Source organism: Hemicordylus capensis, chromosome 2 (assembly GCF_027244095.1).
Source record: "Hemicordylus capensis ecotype Gifberg chromosome 2, rHemCap1.1.pri, whole genome shotgun sequence".
Lineage (NCBI taxonomy): Eukaryota > Metazoa > Chordata > Lepidosauria > Squamata > Cordylidae > Hemicordylus > Hemicordylus capensis.
In genome coordinates, this window is record NC_069658.1 from 282,735,206 (window position 1) to 282,750,817 (window position 15,612).

The following is a 15,612-nucleotide window of genomic DNA, read 5'->3' on the forward strand; positions in this document are numbered from 1 at the left end:
AGCCACTATGGCCACTTGCTGGCTGGCTATCTTGACTATTAAAACATCGGTGTAGCACTAGTGTCACACGACCTCCTCTTCACTTGGATTCTGCCACACACAAAATAGAACCTTGAGGGCTGTGCTATCCTCAGGGACATATTTTGGGGCATTACAGAGTGCTTCCTGGGGAAGGAGAGGTCATGGAAATTTGCTTTCATGGTTGAACTAGCAATAGATCTGAGTTAGCTGAAGTTTTCAGAAACATCGGTGCTTTCTTAGGATGTCAACCACCGTATGGACAGTTGATAGGTTAATACAGCTTGTGAATACTTTTGTTGCATATGTGGTAATATATGATTCCTCTAATAAGTTTACGATAGCATTTTTAGGTAGCTTCTTCTGACATGGTTCTTCAAAAGAACAACTAGATGGGCAACTTCAAATCATACACACACCAGATTTGAACAGGTAGCTGGCTCTTGACATGGGATTCCTGTCACTTGAATAAAGTGGTGGGATTTCTATGGCAGGGGACAGTAGAATAACTTTGCTGCTAGAAAATGGTTAATTTTGAATGGGGTAGGGAAATGGTAGTATCTTGTATGGCTGCTGGGCAATCACATATTAACTCTACCTGTTTCCCCATACCCTCTTTCAGAATAAATGGGAGGAGATCTGGTCTTGTGGTAGCAAGCATGACTTGTCCCCTTTGCTAAATAGGGTCAAATGCACCTGGTTTGCATTTGAATGGAAGACTACATCTGTGAGCTCTATAAGATATTCCCCTTAGGGGATGGGGCTGCTTTGGGAAGAGAATCTGCTTGCTTGCATGCAGAAGGTTCCAAGTTCCCTCCCTGGCATCTCCAAGATACGGTTGAAAGAGATTCCTGTCTGCAACCTTGGAGAAGCTGCTGTCAGTCTGTTTAGACAATATTAAGTTAGATGGACCAATGGTCTGACTCGGTATGAGGCAGCTTCCTAAGTTCCTAAAACTAAACATTTCTTTTCTTGAGCCCAGTCAGCATAGAGCTGACTGAGCTTTCCTCCCATCCTGTGTTTGTTAAAGTGAAAGTAGCATGGCAACAACCATGATGGTGGTGAAAGTATGATTATTTGCAAGCTGGTTTCTCAGTGACTGGGCTGAGGAATGGATACTGAAGAGGGCAGAAAAGCCTCTGAATAGTTCAATTTCCTTCTCATCCAAAGTTAAACATTCAGTCTGGCCAGGATGAAGCTAACTAGAAATGTGTATAAAACTCCATGCCCCACGCTCAACTAAACTAAGCAGTGAGGATGGAGGAGGACAGACTTTTGGGTCAAGTTCATGGAAGTGGATGACTTGCTTATCCAGTGTTTGCGGTTAGATTGGCCTACCAGATAATCCAGTTGCTAGTCAGAACTAGGAGAACCAGCTTTTATAGAAGGGATGAGAACTTTCTGAAGAGCTGCTCAACTTAGGTCTTTGCTGGCAAAGGTTGCAGAAGTTTGAGGGGCACATCCTGGAGTTCCTCTGTGTGCGACAGGAAGGGCATCTGCAGTAGGTAAAGCAATGACTATCTCTAAAAGGTGTTCCTGGGAGTAAGGCAGAATCAGAAGAATATCTGAGGGACCTAGAGAGCGAGAAGGAAAGTTCAGTAAAGGACAATTGGACAAGCCAGATTATATCTGAAACGCAAAAGCAGCAAAGTTTGGTTGAGCTCCTTTCTGTCCAGTAGCATCATACACTGTCTGTGATGATTGGTGATTCACAAGTAATTTTTCTATAACTTGATGGCTTCTTTCTTGCTTTGGTGTGAGAATTTGGTACCATAATCAATTCCTTAAGTTAGTTATATAATAGAAATAAATCCCTGCATATAGTTTCTCCCAAGAATGCATGCATAAAAAAGGCCACTGCCTGTTAAAATCCCTGGCTGCTTATGCTTATAATTAAGCATGAGTGTAACTTGTGCAGAGGGATTACAGGATTAGAGTATACAAACAAGGACAGCCCTGCTGGATCAGGCCTATCTACTCCAGGATCCTGTTTCACACAGTGGCCCACTGGATGCCTCCAAGAAGCCCCACAGGCAAGAAGTGTGGGCATGCCCTCTCTCTTGCTCCCATGTGACTGGTATTTAGAGGCATTTTGCGTCTGAGTCTGGAGGTGGCCTCTAGCCACCAGACTAGTAGCTATTGATAGACCTGTCCTCCATGACCTGTCCTCCATGAATCTATCTAAGCCCCCTTTAAAGCCATCCAAGATAGTGACCATTGCCACACCTCGTGGCAGAGAATTCCATAGATGAATTATGTTCTGTGTGGAAAAAGTACTTTTTTGTTGGTCCTAAATTTCCTGCCCTTCAATTTCATGGGATGACCCCTGGTTCTAGGGGTGTGCACGGAACCGCGGAGCTGCAGTCCGGCACTGGGGTGGGGGGTTCCAATAAGGATGGGGGGGCTTTACTTACCCCTCCCAACAAAGGCACTGTATTTTTTGAGCAATCGGGCGGCAGGATATCTCCCTGCCGCCCGCTTCAATCCCCGCGCGGCGCGGCGCGGCTCCTCCTTTTGTATACAGAATCAGGCGGCAGGATAGCTCCTAGTCCCTGCCGCCCCCTACAAAGCCCCGCTCGGCTGGCAGCCGCCCCCTTCAAGCCCCCTGCAGCCCCCAAGAAGACCCATGCCGCCCCCTTCTTGCTAAATTTCTTCCCATTGCAAGAGGTCGGCAAGAGAACTCCCTGCCGTCCCCTTCGCCGGCTGGGCTGCAAATGGCTTTTAGGAAGCCTTTTGCACGCGTGCGCAAAAGGCTTCCTAGAAGCCATTTGCAGCCCAGCCAGCAAAGGGGACGGCAGGGAGTTCTCCCGCTGCCCGTTTTCTAAAGTTTCAGAAACTTTAGAAAACGGGCGGCAGGAGAATGATCCCTAGCATGGAATTTGCCTTCTTCACAGCTGCCGCACAAGGAGTTGACACTTCTAGTGAGCTAATGCATTTGCAATTTTGTCACCCACTGAGGAGATCCTTTTGGAGCTCTTCACAATCTTTTTTTGGATTAAAATAGTGAAATTGCAAATTTGGCCACTTCACTGGTTACCCCAACTTGTAGATCATTTATGAATAAGATAAAGAGCACTGGTCTCAGTACAGATTCCTGGAGGACCTTCTTACTTCCCTCCAATGGGAAAACTGTCCATTTATTCCTATCCTCTGTTTCCTGTCCTTCAACCAGTTACCGATCCACACATGAACCTGTCTCCTTATCCCATGGCTGCTAAGTTTACTCAAGAGTATTTTGGTGGGGAACTTTGTCAAAAACGTTTTGGAAGTCCAAGTATACTATATCAACCAGATCACCTTTATTCACATGCCTGTTGACACTCTCAAATATTCCAAAAGGTTAGTGAGGCAAGACTTTCCCTTGCAGAAGCCATGCTGCTGCTTCTTCAGCAAGGCCCATTCTTCTATATTTTTAACAATTTTGTCTTTTAAGTATGCTATCCATCAATTTACTCGGCACAGAAGTTGAGCTAATTGGCCTGTAACTTCCTGGATACCACCCTTGGATCCCTTTTTGAAAACCAGAGTTTCATTAGTCACTTTCCAGTCCTCTGGTACAGAGCCTGATTGTAGAGACAAGTTACATATTTTTGATAGGAGATCAGCAATTTCAATTTTGAGTTCCTTCAAAACTCTTGGATGGATGCTATCTGGCCTTGACAATTTGTTAATTTTTAGTTTTTCAAGACAGTTTAGAACAGGCCTGCACAACTCAAATGACCTAGTGAGGCCAAAACTGACCGTGACTTGGCTCATGGGGGCCGAGGTCAATTTTTAGGCTGCTGATTATCAAAGTAACACTTAATAGCAATCAATTAATTAAAGCAAATGAAAGTGAAATTAATTAAAATGAATTTAATCAAAATTTAACTTTTGAAGTTCTGGCAGGGCAGGAGTAATTAAAATTAAAATTAAATGAATTGAATTAAAAATTCTAATAAAATAAATACAATACAATCTGTACAAAATAACATGGAGCACTTTTAAGGAAAAAATAGAGAAGTTTTTTCTCTTAATTTTTGTTAAGGTTACACTTTGATCCTTCACCACACAGGCTTTTATAAGAGGGAAACAGAGAAGTGAGACGGGGAAAGAAAGAGGGAAAGAATGGGGCAGGCTTGGCTTGAGAGAGAGAGAGAAAATGGGGCAGGCTTGGCTTGAGAGAGAGAGAGGAAATTTTAAAAGAAACTGGAATGAGCCACCCCACCGCGCTGCATCTCTCGCTGCTTGCTGCTTACCTTCCACTGCCACGAACCTCCATGGCTGGGGTTTTTTTTTAATTCCAATTCCAGCTGCCGCATGGCCGAGGGAATGGCTGCCAGGTGGGAGGTGAACCAGTAGTCCTTCCACCCCCGCACCCCCAGCAGAGGCAGATATCAGAGTGACGTCGGGACCTGATGTTTGGCCCCGGCGTCTCTTTCCAACTGCGAGGCGCCTGCTGCGAGCCTCTGTGCCCCCCCCCGGCGGCGGTGGAAGATATCAGAGTGATACTGGGACCTGCTGTTTGACTCGGTGTCTCTTCCCAACTGCAAGGCGCACCTGTGCAGTTGAGTCCCTTAACTGTGCAGGCACGCCTAACAGTTGGGAAGAGACGTTGGGTCAAACAGCAGGTCCTGGCATCGCTCTGATATCTGCCGCCGCCGGGCAGGATAGGGGTTGGAGGCTCGCAGCAGGGGGAGGAAGGGGAAATGGCCCAATGGGCCAAGAAAAAAGGCCTTGCAGGCTGGATGTGGTCCGCGGGCCTGGTTTAGGACATACCCTCTTGTCATCCCAAATTGGTCCAGTTTTTCAGCCTTCAAACCTGAGCAGCTCAGTTCTGGAGAAGGTACAGGTGAAACTCAAAAAATTAGAATATCATGCAAAAGTTCATTAATTTCAATAATGCAAATTAAAAGGTGAAACTGGTATATGAGATAGACGCATTACATGCAAAGCGAGATAAGTCAAGCCTTAATTTGTTATAATTGTGATGATCATGGCGTACAGCTCATGAGAACCCCAAATCTACAATCCCAGAAAATTAGAATATTGTTAAAAGGTTCAACAGTCTAGGCTCCAGGTGTCGCACTCCAATCAGCTAATCAATCCATAACACCTGCAAAGGGTTCCTGAGCCTTTAAATGGTCTCTCAGTCTGGTTCATTAAGAATCACAATCATGGGAAAGACTGCTGACTTGACAGTTGTGCAGAAAACCATCATTGACACCCTCCATAAGGAGGGAAAGCCTCAAAAGATAATTGCAAAAGAAGTTGGATGTTCCCAAAGTGCTGTATCAAAGCACATTAATAGAAAGCTATGTGGAAGGGAAAAGTGTGGAAGAAAAAGGTGCACAAGCAGCAGGGATGACCGCAGCCTGGAGAGGATTGTCAGGAAAAGGCCATTCAAAAGTGTTGGGGACTTTCACAAGGAGTGGACTGAGGCTGGAGTTAGTGCATCAAGAGCCACCACACACAGACGGATCCTGGACATGGGCTTCAAATGTCGTATTCCTCTTGTCAAGCCGCTCCTGAACAACAAACAACGTCAGAAGCGTCTTACCTGGGCTCAAGAAAAAAAGAACTGGTCTGTTGCTCAGTGGTCCAAAGTCCTCTTTTCTGATGAGAGCAACTTTTGCATCTCATTTGGAAACCAAGGACCCAGAGTCTGGAGGAAGAATGGAGAGGCACACAATGCAAGATGCTTGAAGTCCAGTGTGAAGTTTCCACAGTCTGTGTTGATTTGGGGAGCCATGTCATCTGCTGGTGTTGGTCCACTGTGCTTCATTAAGTCCAGGGTCAACGCAGCCGTCTATCAGGAGATTTTGGAGCACTTCATGCTTCCTTCCGCAGACGAGCTGTATGGGGATGCTGACTTCATTTTCCAGCAGGACTTGGCATCTGCCCACACTGCCAAAAGTACCAAAACCTGGTTCAGTGACCATGGGATTACTGTGCTTGATTGGCCAGCAAACTCGCCTGACCTGAACCCCATAGAGAATCTATGGGGCATTGCCAAGAGAAGGATGAGAGACATGAGACCAAACAATGCAGAAGAGCTGAAGGCCGCTATTGAAGCATCCTGGTCTTCCCTAACACTTCAGCAGTGCCACAGGCTGATAGCATCCATGCCACGCCGCATTGAGGCAGTAATTGCTGCAAAAGGGGCCCAAACCAAGTACTGAATACATATGCATGCTTATACTTTTCAGAGGTCCGATATTGTTCTATTTACAATCCTTGTTTTATTGGTTTCATGTAATATTCTAATTTTCTGGGATTGTGGATTTGGGGTTCTCATGAGCTGTACGCCATGATCATCACAATTATAACAAATTAAGGCTTGACTTATCTCGCTTTGCATGTAATGCGTCTATCTCATATATCAGTTTCACCTTTTAATTTGCATTACTGAAATTAATGAACTTTTGCACGATATTCTAATTTTTCGAGTTTCACCTGTATATGGTCAGTATCCTCTGCTGTGAGGACAGATGCAAAGAACTCATTCAGCTTCTCTGCAATCTCCCTTTTATAGCTTCCCTGACTCTACTTGTTAGCCATGCTGGAATTGTTCTGAGCTTGGTGGTACCTTTCCTCCTTGGTATATGTTCCAGCAGACCTTCTGTTATTCTGGTTTTGAATAAGCTCCATGCTTTCTGGCATGATTTGGCCCTCCTGACTTTCCCTTTCAGCTTCCTTTTTTACCAGTTCCATCATTTTTGAGAAGTTTCCTCTTCTGAAATCCAAAGCATCTGTGTTGGACTGACTTGGCAATGCTCCACTCGCATATAAGCTGAATGGGATCGCACTATGGTCACCATTCCCAAATGGTACTGACATCTCACAAAAGGTCCTGGACACCACTCAGGATTAAATCCGAGATCACCTTCTCTCTGGTTGGTTCTGCGACCAACTGTTCCAAGGCATTTAGCATGTCTAGAAATTTGGTTTCTCTGTAGATATCCACACATGAATTTGCCCAGTCTGTGTGAGGGTAATTGAAGTCACCCATTACTACAGCTCTGTCTCTCTGTGATGCCGCTTTGATTTGCTTCTCCAACTCCAAGTCACTCTCAGCGTTTTGATCCGGAGGGCGATAGCATATCTCTAGTAACACATTTCCTTTCAGTCCTCGTATTGTCACCCATAATGGTTTTGTGGAGGACTCTGGTTCTCCTAGGTTTTCTAGCTTGTTGGATTCTATCCCTGCTTCAATATCAATATATTGGGGTGGTAGGGAGGTATACTGCCGCCCAGCCAGACCGTTTGAATGCGCAGCATTGGTGGGGGGAACATGGTGGGAGGGGTAAGAGCACCCTCTCCCAGTTACCCACCACCCACTTTCGGACCGGCGGGCACTGGTTCCATGCTCATCCCTATTCTGTAGCTCCTGATAAAGTAAAACTTGCAAAGTCTCTGACCAACCACTTGTGTGTATCTGAATAAAGGCCAATGTTCATAAATAAAAAGCTTAAAATTATACTCTGTGGAGGCTGTAAAGTTTGCAGTGGTATGAAAAAAAACTAGGGGTGTGCAAACAGGTTCAAATCCAAACAAGTTAGATATCAAACCAGTTCAGTTCAAAGGTTCAGGGTCCGGACCGAACCCTTCCCCTCTCCCACCCCGTTCAGGGGCTCGTCTAGCCTTAGGGGGGGGGAATGTATTTTTATTTAACTTACCTTTTCCGGGCAGCTTCTCCGAGGAGGCAGTGGGGTCTGTAAAGGTTGCCTCTTGCCCCACCGGCCTTCCTTTTTGTCAAAATTGTCTGGTTCAGGCATTTTTGCCACCAGGCCATGCACAGTCCCTCTGTGCAGGTGCAGTGCTCTCTAAAATAATCGCCATGCTGGGGAATAGGCCCAGAAAGGACAGAAGAAGCCCGAACTGGGCGGTTTTTACAAAAAGGAAAGCCGGCGAGGGGAGGTGGAACCTCTGCAGGAACCGCCCCCCACGCGCCACCTTGGAGAAGCCCCCCCAGAGGGGCTAAGTAAATTTTTTTTTTTAAAGGCTTGACGAATCCCTCTGAACTTAACCAAATGGGGGTTCAGTGTGGGGGAAACCAAACTGGCCTGGTTTGGATCCGGTTTGAATGCAAACCAGGCCAAGTGGTTTTGTGCACATCCCTAAAAAAAACCCTGCATGCCCAGCATAGAGATTGTGTATGTACAGCCTGTCACATGGACCCATCTGAATTGTAGGATTGTAGTGAAGGGCTATGTAGCCATCTAATGGCGTAGTGGAGAAATGACTTGAGTAGCAAACCAGAGGTTGCTGGTTCGAATCCCCACTGGTATGTTTCCTACACTATGGGAAACACCAATATTAGGCAGCAGTGAAATAGGAAGATGCTGAAAGGCATCATCTCACACTCTGTGGGAGATGGCAATGCTAAACCTCTACTGTATACTACCAAAGACAACTACAGGGCTCTGTGGTCACCAGGAGTCCACACCGACTCAACGGCACAAATGTGAAGGGCTACAAGTTTGGATGTATCAGACCTTACTGTTGGCTTGTAAGAGAGTGAGTTTTTAGTACTGGGCACTAATGTGATGCCAAAGCACAGGAATATTGGAGAATGAGGGTAAGAGTTATGAATGTAGGAACATTGGCTGCCATTTATATTTCTCTTTTTAATGGCCAACGTTCATGCTGACATGTCAAAAAATTTGGCACACAAGGGGGGGAAGGATGTCTTTTGCCAACTCCCCCTTCCCTCTGCAGCCCACTGTGCTTCCAAAAATATGTCCTTGAAGGTCAGCCAGTCGAGTCATGCTTTGGAGAAGCATAGTGGACTGCAGAGGAAAGGGGAGCAGCAAAAACCCTCCTTTCCCTCTTGCTGCTTTTGCAACTGGATGTCAGTCAGTATAGTTTGCTGTTCTGCATTATGGAATATTAATTAAACATGGGTTGTGGAAATAAAGGTGGGATTAGGTTAGTTTTAGTAATCAAGAATAATGAAGCTTAGAGGCTTGTGAAAGTCTTGAGGTATGTTTTTAGCCTATCTATATATTTATATTTATATTTTAAAATGATTGTCAGCCCAGAATTCTTACTACACTTCAATTTCTTGTAGGAAAAATAGTTCCAATAGTTTAAACAGGATGAATGGAGTAATGTTCCCAGGAAACTCACCAGGCTATCCTGAGAGGTAAGAGAATCTGTTTGATGAGAAAATAACTACTCTGGACAAATATTATTTGTTAAGGTTTATTTATTAATCCGTCTCCTCCCCACCCCCCCACCGGACTGTTGGTGATATCTTCTTTGGTGCTCCACTGTGTTTCCATTTGATCTACAGTGCTCCTTACAGTGCTCATCTCTGAAGGCCAGGACTCGTTTTCCTGGCCTTCAAGAATCCCACAATGAACCATGCAATGAGCATGGTGCATTGGGGGGATTCCCCTGGGAGTCAGGCACTCTGACACCCAATTATTTGTATGCTCAGGCTGCATGCAGCCTGAGCATACTCACAGCCCCAAAGCTGGGGTAAAGGGTGCACTCGCACCCTTTAACCCAAGTTAAATCCTTGGGTAAATTCCTGGGCTTGTGGGGCGAGGAAGTCTGCGATCCCAGCACTTCAGACAAACAGCCAAACCCAGGCAGGGCTGACCAAGCCTGGATGTGGCTGCTTGTGTGAACAGCTTAATTAATGTTTATCTCATCCTTCCTCCAAGGAGCTCAGGGTGGAGTACAATCTGCTTCTTGGGCTCCCCTCCCCACCACGTTTGCTCTTCACAGCAACTCTGAGATACAAGTCAGCCTGTGAGAGAGTGTCTGGCCCTATGTCACCCAGCAAGCGTCATGGCTGAGTGGGTGGATTTAATCCCAGATCTCCTCAGTCCTAGCCCAACATGCTAATTGCTGCATCATCCTGGCCCTCAATAATAGGATAACATGAAGCTATGCTTTTGGAATTTGGGCATGCAAACTTTTTTTCGATTGTTATTTCAAATCCTTTTTGAACACCTTCTTCATCCTATGTGCAAAGATGAACCTTTGTGAAGGATTGGATATATTCATTGCAGAGACTCCTGGTGTCTTTGGAAAATCACCATTTTCTATTATGGGTGCTCTTCCATACTTATGTGAACAAACTATCTAAATTATTTTACACTGAAAGACATGTAACACTTGCCTTTGCAGATCCAACATAAATGGTCCTGGAACACCTCGACCTGTAAATCGACCAAAGGTTTCTTTGACAGTTCCTATGACAACAAACGGTTTACCAGACAGCCCAGAAAACAAGGAGTCCGGTCTGCCACAAGAAGAGGAGAAAATAAATAGGTTTGTAGTAAGAGATTAGGTTGATTGGCTTTCCCCCCCTTTGGCTTGTTTGCAAAGAAGCTGCATGCAAACTTGCAGAAGATAATTTCTCCATCCCCTGTTCCCTACAGTAGCTGCATGCATCACCGACCCTCAGCTCATGGAGGGAAGTCCTCCACCCAATTTTCTGGAATCCTACCCCCTGTCATTCCCTGCAGCTCCCCATGCCCATCCCACCCCCTTCTATGAATCTCCAAACTCTCAGGAGAGGTTCTTTGGGGGTGCAGGTAACTGCTGAGGGAAGGAAGAAGTTGTCTTTCCACAAGTTTGCATAAAAAGACTCAACTGTGGCTTAGACTAGGAGAAACTTTCCACTTTCTTCCAAGAGCCAATCTGTCTCCTGCCATCTTTGGAAAGGATTACTGGCTCCAGTGTCTGGGCCCTGATTCTGTTGTGGTATGTATGGATCTATGATCCAGCTTTGGGCCATGTGGGGTAGGGGGAGAGTGCCTTTGGGGGTTGGGGCATGGAATATTACCACAAAGCACTGAAGCTTTGACATGGCTTAATAGCAGACTGTTGATCACTGAGGTTCTTCACTGAAGGCCTTGCCACCATCAGCTGGTCCCTTGTAAGGCAGAGCATTTTTGTGGGATGGGAAATAGCATCACGGCTTTGTCCATAAATGATCACTGAATTGATCAGACTGTCTAGTAAATTACCCAGACTTGTATAATTGTTACCTTAGTAAGACTAGCAGATTAAATCTGAGGATAGTGAGGAAACATTGTTAATTGAGGAACAAATAATACTGACTACTAATAATTAGACCATTTGGTTTAATCTAATGATTAGATCCAATGTTCAAGCTATGCAGACCTTGTACCAAAGGATCTACTCTCATCCTTCTTTTGGTGCAGCAAGAGTGTTCTCTTGATTTGTGCCCCACAGTTGAATACAAACACATTTTGCCTAAGTAATAGATGTTTCTATAATCAAGGAGGCTATCATCATATGCTGTGTTGGCCTTGCTTAATTGTTGATGTGGCATATAAGCTTTTGCACTTACCTCAACTTTTGGTCTTCCAGTGAATCACCAGCAGCTGATCCTGAAAGAATCCAAAGCAGTCCTGTAAAAAATAAACACCCTGAAGATGATCCAGCAGAAGTTGAGGGACATGAGGTAAAAAGACTTAAATTTGACAAAGAAGAAGAATCTGAAGAGACCACCAGCCAGAGTAGTTCCAGTGAAGCTTGTTCAGCAATGGTAGAAGAGACTGAGACAACTTCTCCATCTCAGGATAAAGAAAAAGAAACCATTTGTGAGAGACAGCGCTGTAAAGAGGAGGAGGAGGAGGAGGAAGGTATGTTGATGTTTTAATATAACTTTTATAGGAAAGATTTTTTACTGGATTAGAATTTATTTCTTAAACATTCATCTGGATGAAATGCCATAGAAATTAATTTTAAAACAAGTATGCTCAATTAATACAAAGTACTTGTGGGAAAGAGGCAAAGGATAAGAACAGAATGTTGATTCTGTTAATAGGCTTTTGTATACACACCATGCATTACAGTGGTACTAGACTACCGGCATTCACACAGTCTACAGTTTAAATTCAGTATAGAATTGAATGCTTTCAGAAACAAATTAAAAAACTATAGACAGCAATTCCTGCCTGCATGCATATTTGATGGTCTGTTGATGTTCCACAAACTTCAGCTTGCCAGGGTATGGTCTACCCTTTTTCCCTGTTAATTATTATTTTTTAAATCCTCAGCCTTAAGGCCAGTGAGTGTGTAGGCAGATATTCTCACAGTGAAGCTGCAACGCATGATGGGTTGACTCTGTCTCATACTACTTAATTGGGGTCTGAGCCGATCCTGTCATGAGGTTGGGGGAGACCACCTCAGTGGTTTATTTTAAGGTACCATTAAAGGGGAAATAATTTTATTTCAGTTATTTCATTTATTACTGTTTTATGATGAGGGACTTGTCATTTGGGTTTTCTTACTTAGGGAACAAAATGTCTCGCACTGCCTCTAGATGTTTGGTATGTGTAACTAAATGGCTGCTTGGTGGTGAAGAGAGTGCCAAGAAATACACATGCATGGGTATGGAGGGGAGTTCTGTTTGGTATCTACTGCAGAAAAGTGCAAAATTCCTTGATGTCTTTAATCATTCTTCTAAGTTGCTTTGAAGAAAGGTTTAGTTAATGTAAATGCACTTGGCTGAACTTGGTTATGAGTATGTTGTCTCATAATACATATACAGTACTTATGCTAAACTTTAACTTGATTCCAGAATCCCTCATGACACCAAAAGAAATCGTTCCAGAAAGAAAAGATCAAGATAAAGACAATGCATCCTTAACTGTGAAAGAAGATATTTCTGAGGAGAATAATCAAATGGAGGAATCTGACCAGACTCAAGCAGAGAAGGATTTGCCTTCTGAAGACAGTGAAAACAGTGGATCTGTCAGTAGCAGAGCTGACTGCAGTGAAACAGAAGAGTTGGGCTCATATGCTAGTGAAACTCCTGAATCGGCATCGGAGATCCCAATGGAAAACAGCAACGAAACCACAAACGCTGCAGAAGAACCTATGGAACAAGACTAATAATTTAAATACACTTAGAGGCAGTATTTTCCATAAGGCTCTGGTTTTACACTGTATAAATAATTTTATGTAATAAAGTGGACCTTTTAGTTTTACAAGAGAAGCAGGCTGTAAATTGAACTTCTCAATGGGTTAAATCCTGAAGGAGTTGTACTTGTTAAGAACTGTGAAATATCGCCTCCTTCAGGTCCTGCTTACCGCTGACATTTCGGTATGGTCAAATCAGTGGTCTGTGTATAGTTTTTTTATTTAGAAATAAAAGTTTTTAAACTGGAAGTTAATTATAATTTTGACAACTTTTTGGAGATTACCACACTTAGTTACATGTATGCAAGAAAGCTTTTTGTCCTCTCTCCCTCCCCGCCCCTCCAACCGCTATAGCAGTTATATTCCATTTTGGTTACAGTTTCAACATTAACATGTGCATTTCTTGAATTTCTTTCATCGGGTTTCTTGTTGGTTTCCAGGTTTTCATTTGACTGCATTGTGTGCTTTAAAAAGCTACACATCTAATACACAATACTTGAAAACATGCTAATCTTAGGGAAACCTATGCTTTGCACTCTTTATGAATGCTCCCCCCCCCTTTTTTAATGGAAGCAAATGAGTTCCGTGCTCAAAAGGCAACTTTTTCACCTCTAAATATACCAAATAAAATTTGGCCCACCTGATATCCTGAAGATCCAAACACTGTTGAAAGTACTAGGTTAACACATTCCAAGAGAACTGTTCTAACAAAACACTTTTATATAATGCTGAGGTGCCTGAATGAAAGGTTTTCATTTTATTCCTGAGAAAATGTGTTAAGTTGAGAACAGACTTCAAAACAGTAGCTTCAGCTTTTTGTAGGGGGGAATGTTTGTGAACTTGATGAGACAATATCTGATGAACTGGGGCGATGTCCAGCTTTTCTCAGAGAGTTGTTTCAAAGTAGGTGGACTACACTGGTATGAGACGCTGCTGCATTGCAATACTATATTACCTTAGTTGTGTACCTGAGCTGACTAGCAGTTGTAGGAGTGCATAGAAACTACCGTAATTTGTACATCATTTTGGAAGTGAACTAAATATTTTTTGAATATACTACTTTGACAGCCAGTGTTAACACTCCCCCCACCCCAGCAGCTCAAAGCACAACTACTGCTTTAAACTCTTCACATTATATTTTTCAGACATCTACATGTAAAGACATTCAAGATGCAACCTCCCAGTCACATTTACTGGCTGCCAAATTTATACCTGTTTCTTCAACTGTACCTTTTTGTATTTAGAATTTTTAAATTTCTGTAAAGTAGATTTTTGTAGATTGTAAAGAGTGCTCACTGCCATTGTGAAACGGTATATAATTGTATAATTTGTGTGTAAACTGAATGCTTGGGCTTTCAATACAGTATTCCTATAAAGCAATAAATATTAATGTTATAAAATGTTTGAGTACATTTTAATCAAAATCAAGACATCCCTTTTTTAGAGGTGAAGTTGCATACCTTGAAGTACAAAAATAACCACCAAAATGCATGCTAACAGTTCTTGTACTGCATGGTGTGCTTCGTTTTGGATAAAGGTGAGTTTTGAATTTGACTTGTATTCCAGAATAATTTGGCTCCATTTACATATTTATAAGGTGGCAATTATTTGTGCTGCCTATCAGGTTTGGAACAGATAAGTAGATGCTTGGGAGAAGTCCTATTGCTGTTAGACAGACAAAAGGAAAAATAGGCAATTGTCCATTTATTTTCCTGTGCACAAGGCAAGAGCGCTGGGTGTGTAAAAAGCATTAATTACCACTAAAACCAAAATATTAGAATTATAAAATTGTTTCCAAAAATGCAAAACTAGAAAACACGTTTCCTTCTCTTCCTCGCTCCCCATTTGCTTTTTTTTTTTTTTTCAGGGATATTTTGCCAATGAGAACAAATTTTAAGTTTAGAGATTTCTGAAATTTTCTTTAGAATGTTTGTTTGTGAAATATTGTTAATAAACCTATTCTTTAAGCAACTGTGACTTATTGACCTTTTTATTTTAGCAAAACGCCATGTTACCTTACTTGCTTGATCTTTATGTATTTAAAAGAGTTATTTATATCCTGCCTTATCGAGATTCATATCAAAGCATCAATATACAAACACAATGGCAGCTGGAGCATGGGAAGGAAACTCTCATGTTTAGTTTACCAGTGTTAGTGACCATTTTGGTATTGGCTAATTTAATGACCAGTTTAATTCCTGTCTTTGAATATTACAGTTGAGATCTTGATTTGTAGACCCAATTTAGTCATTGGCTTGATGCAAGCTAATTTGCTTTAGAGTTCTTGCCATTTGTTTTCATTGTCCGTGCTCACTCTCCCAATTGGAAGTAGCTGGCACTTAGTTGCAATGCCCAAGGGAATGGGACTCTAGCTCAGTGGTACAGCTTCTGCTTTGCATGCAGAAGGTCCCATTGGAGAAGTGTAGTCAGTTCTGAGCTAGATGGACCAATGCTCTGACTCACTCTAAGGCACCTTTCTGTCTTCCTTATCTTTGGGATGGTGGCTGCAGTCATGGACATCAGCTGCATAGAGGATTCCTGTTATCTTTTCGAAGAATGAAACAATTTGGCGCATGTAATTGAACATTTGAATTGTGGGCATTCACAAAGATGGCACCTTTTAGCAGTTACGGTAGTTCCATTCATACTGATAGAACTGCCTTCTAAGTAAATGTTTGTAGTATTTGGAGCTTCAGCCCTCTC

At 43.0% G+C, this 15,612-nt stretch overlaps 1 protein-coding gene across 3 annotated transcripts in view; it reads left to right on the top strand.

Moving 5' to 3' along the window:
- Window positions 1-14,880, top strand: part of PPP4R2 (protein phosphatase 4 regulatory subunit 2) — a 55,586-nt gene extending 40,706 nt beyond the window's left edge. For all 3 annotated transcript variants that reach the window (XM_053294673.1, XM_053294674.1, XM_053294675.1), the window contains 4 exons: window positions 9,071-9,145; window positions 10,141-10,284; window positions 11,353-11,627; window positions 12,569-14,880. In XM_053294673.1, coding sequence (XP_053150648.1) covers window positions 9,071-9,145; window positions 10,141-10,284; window positions 11,353-11,627; window positions 12,569-12,882 — 808 coding nt within the window. In that variant the 3' untranslated portion in view covers window positions 12,883-14,880. The remainder of the gene's footprint in view (window positions 1-9,070; window positions 9,146-10,140; window positions 10,285-11,352; window positions 11,628-12,568) is intronic.
- The last annotated feature ends 732 nt before the right edge of the window (window positions 14,881-15,612 follow it).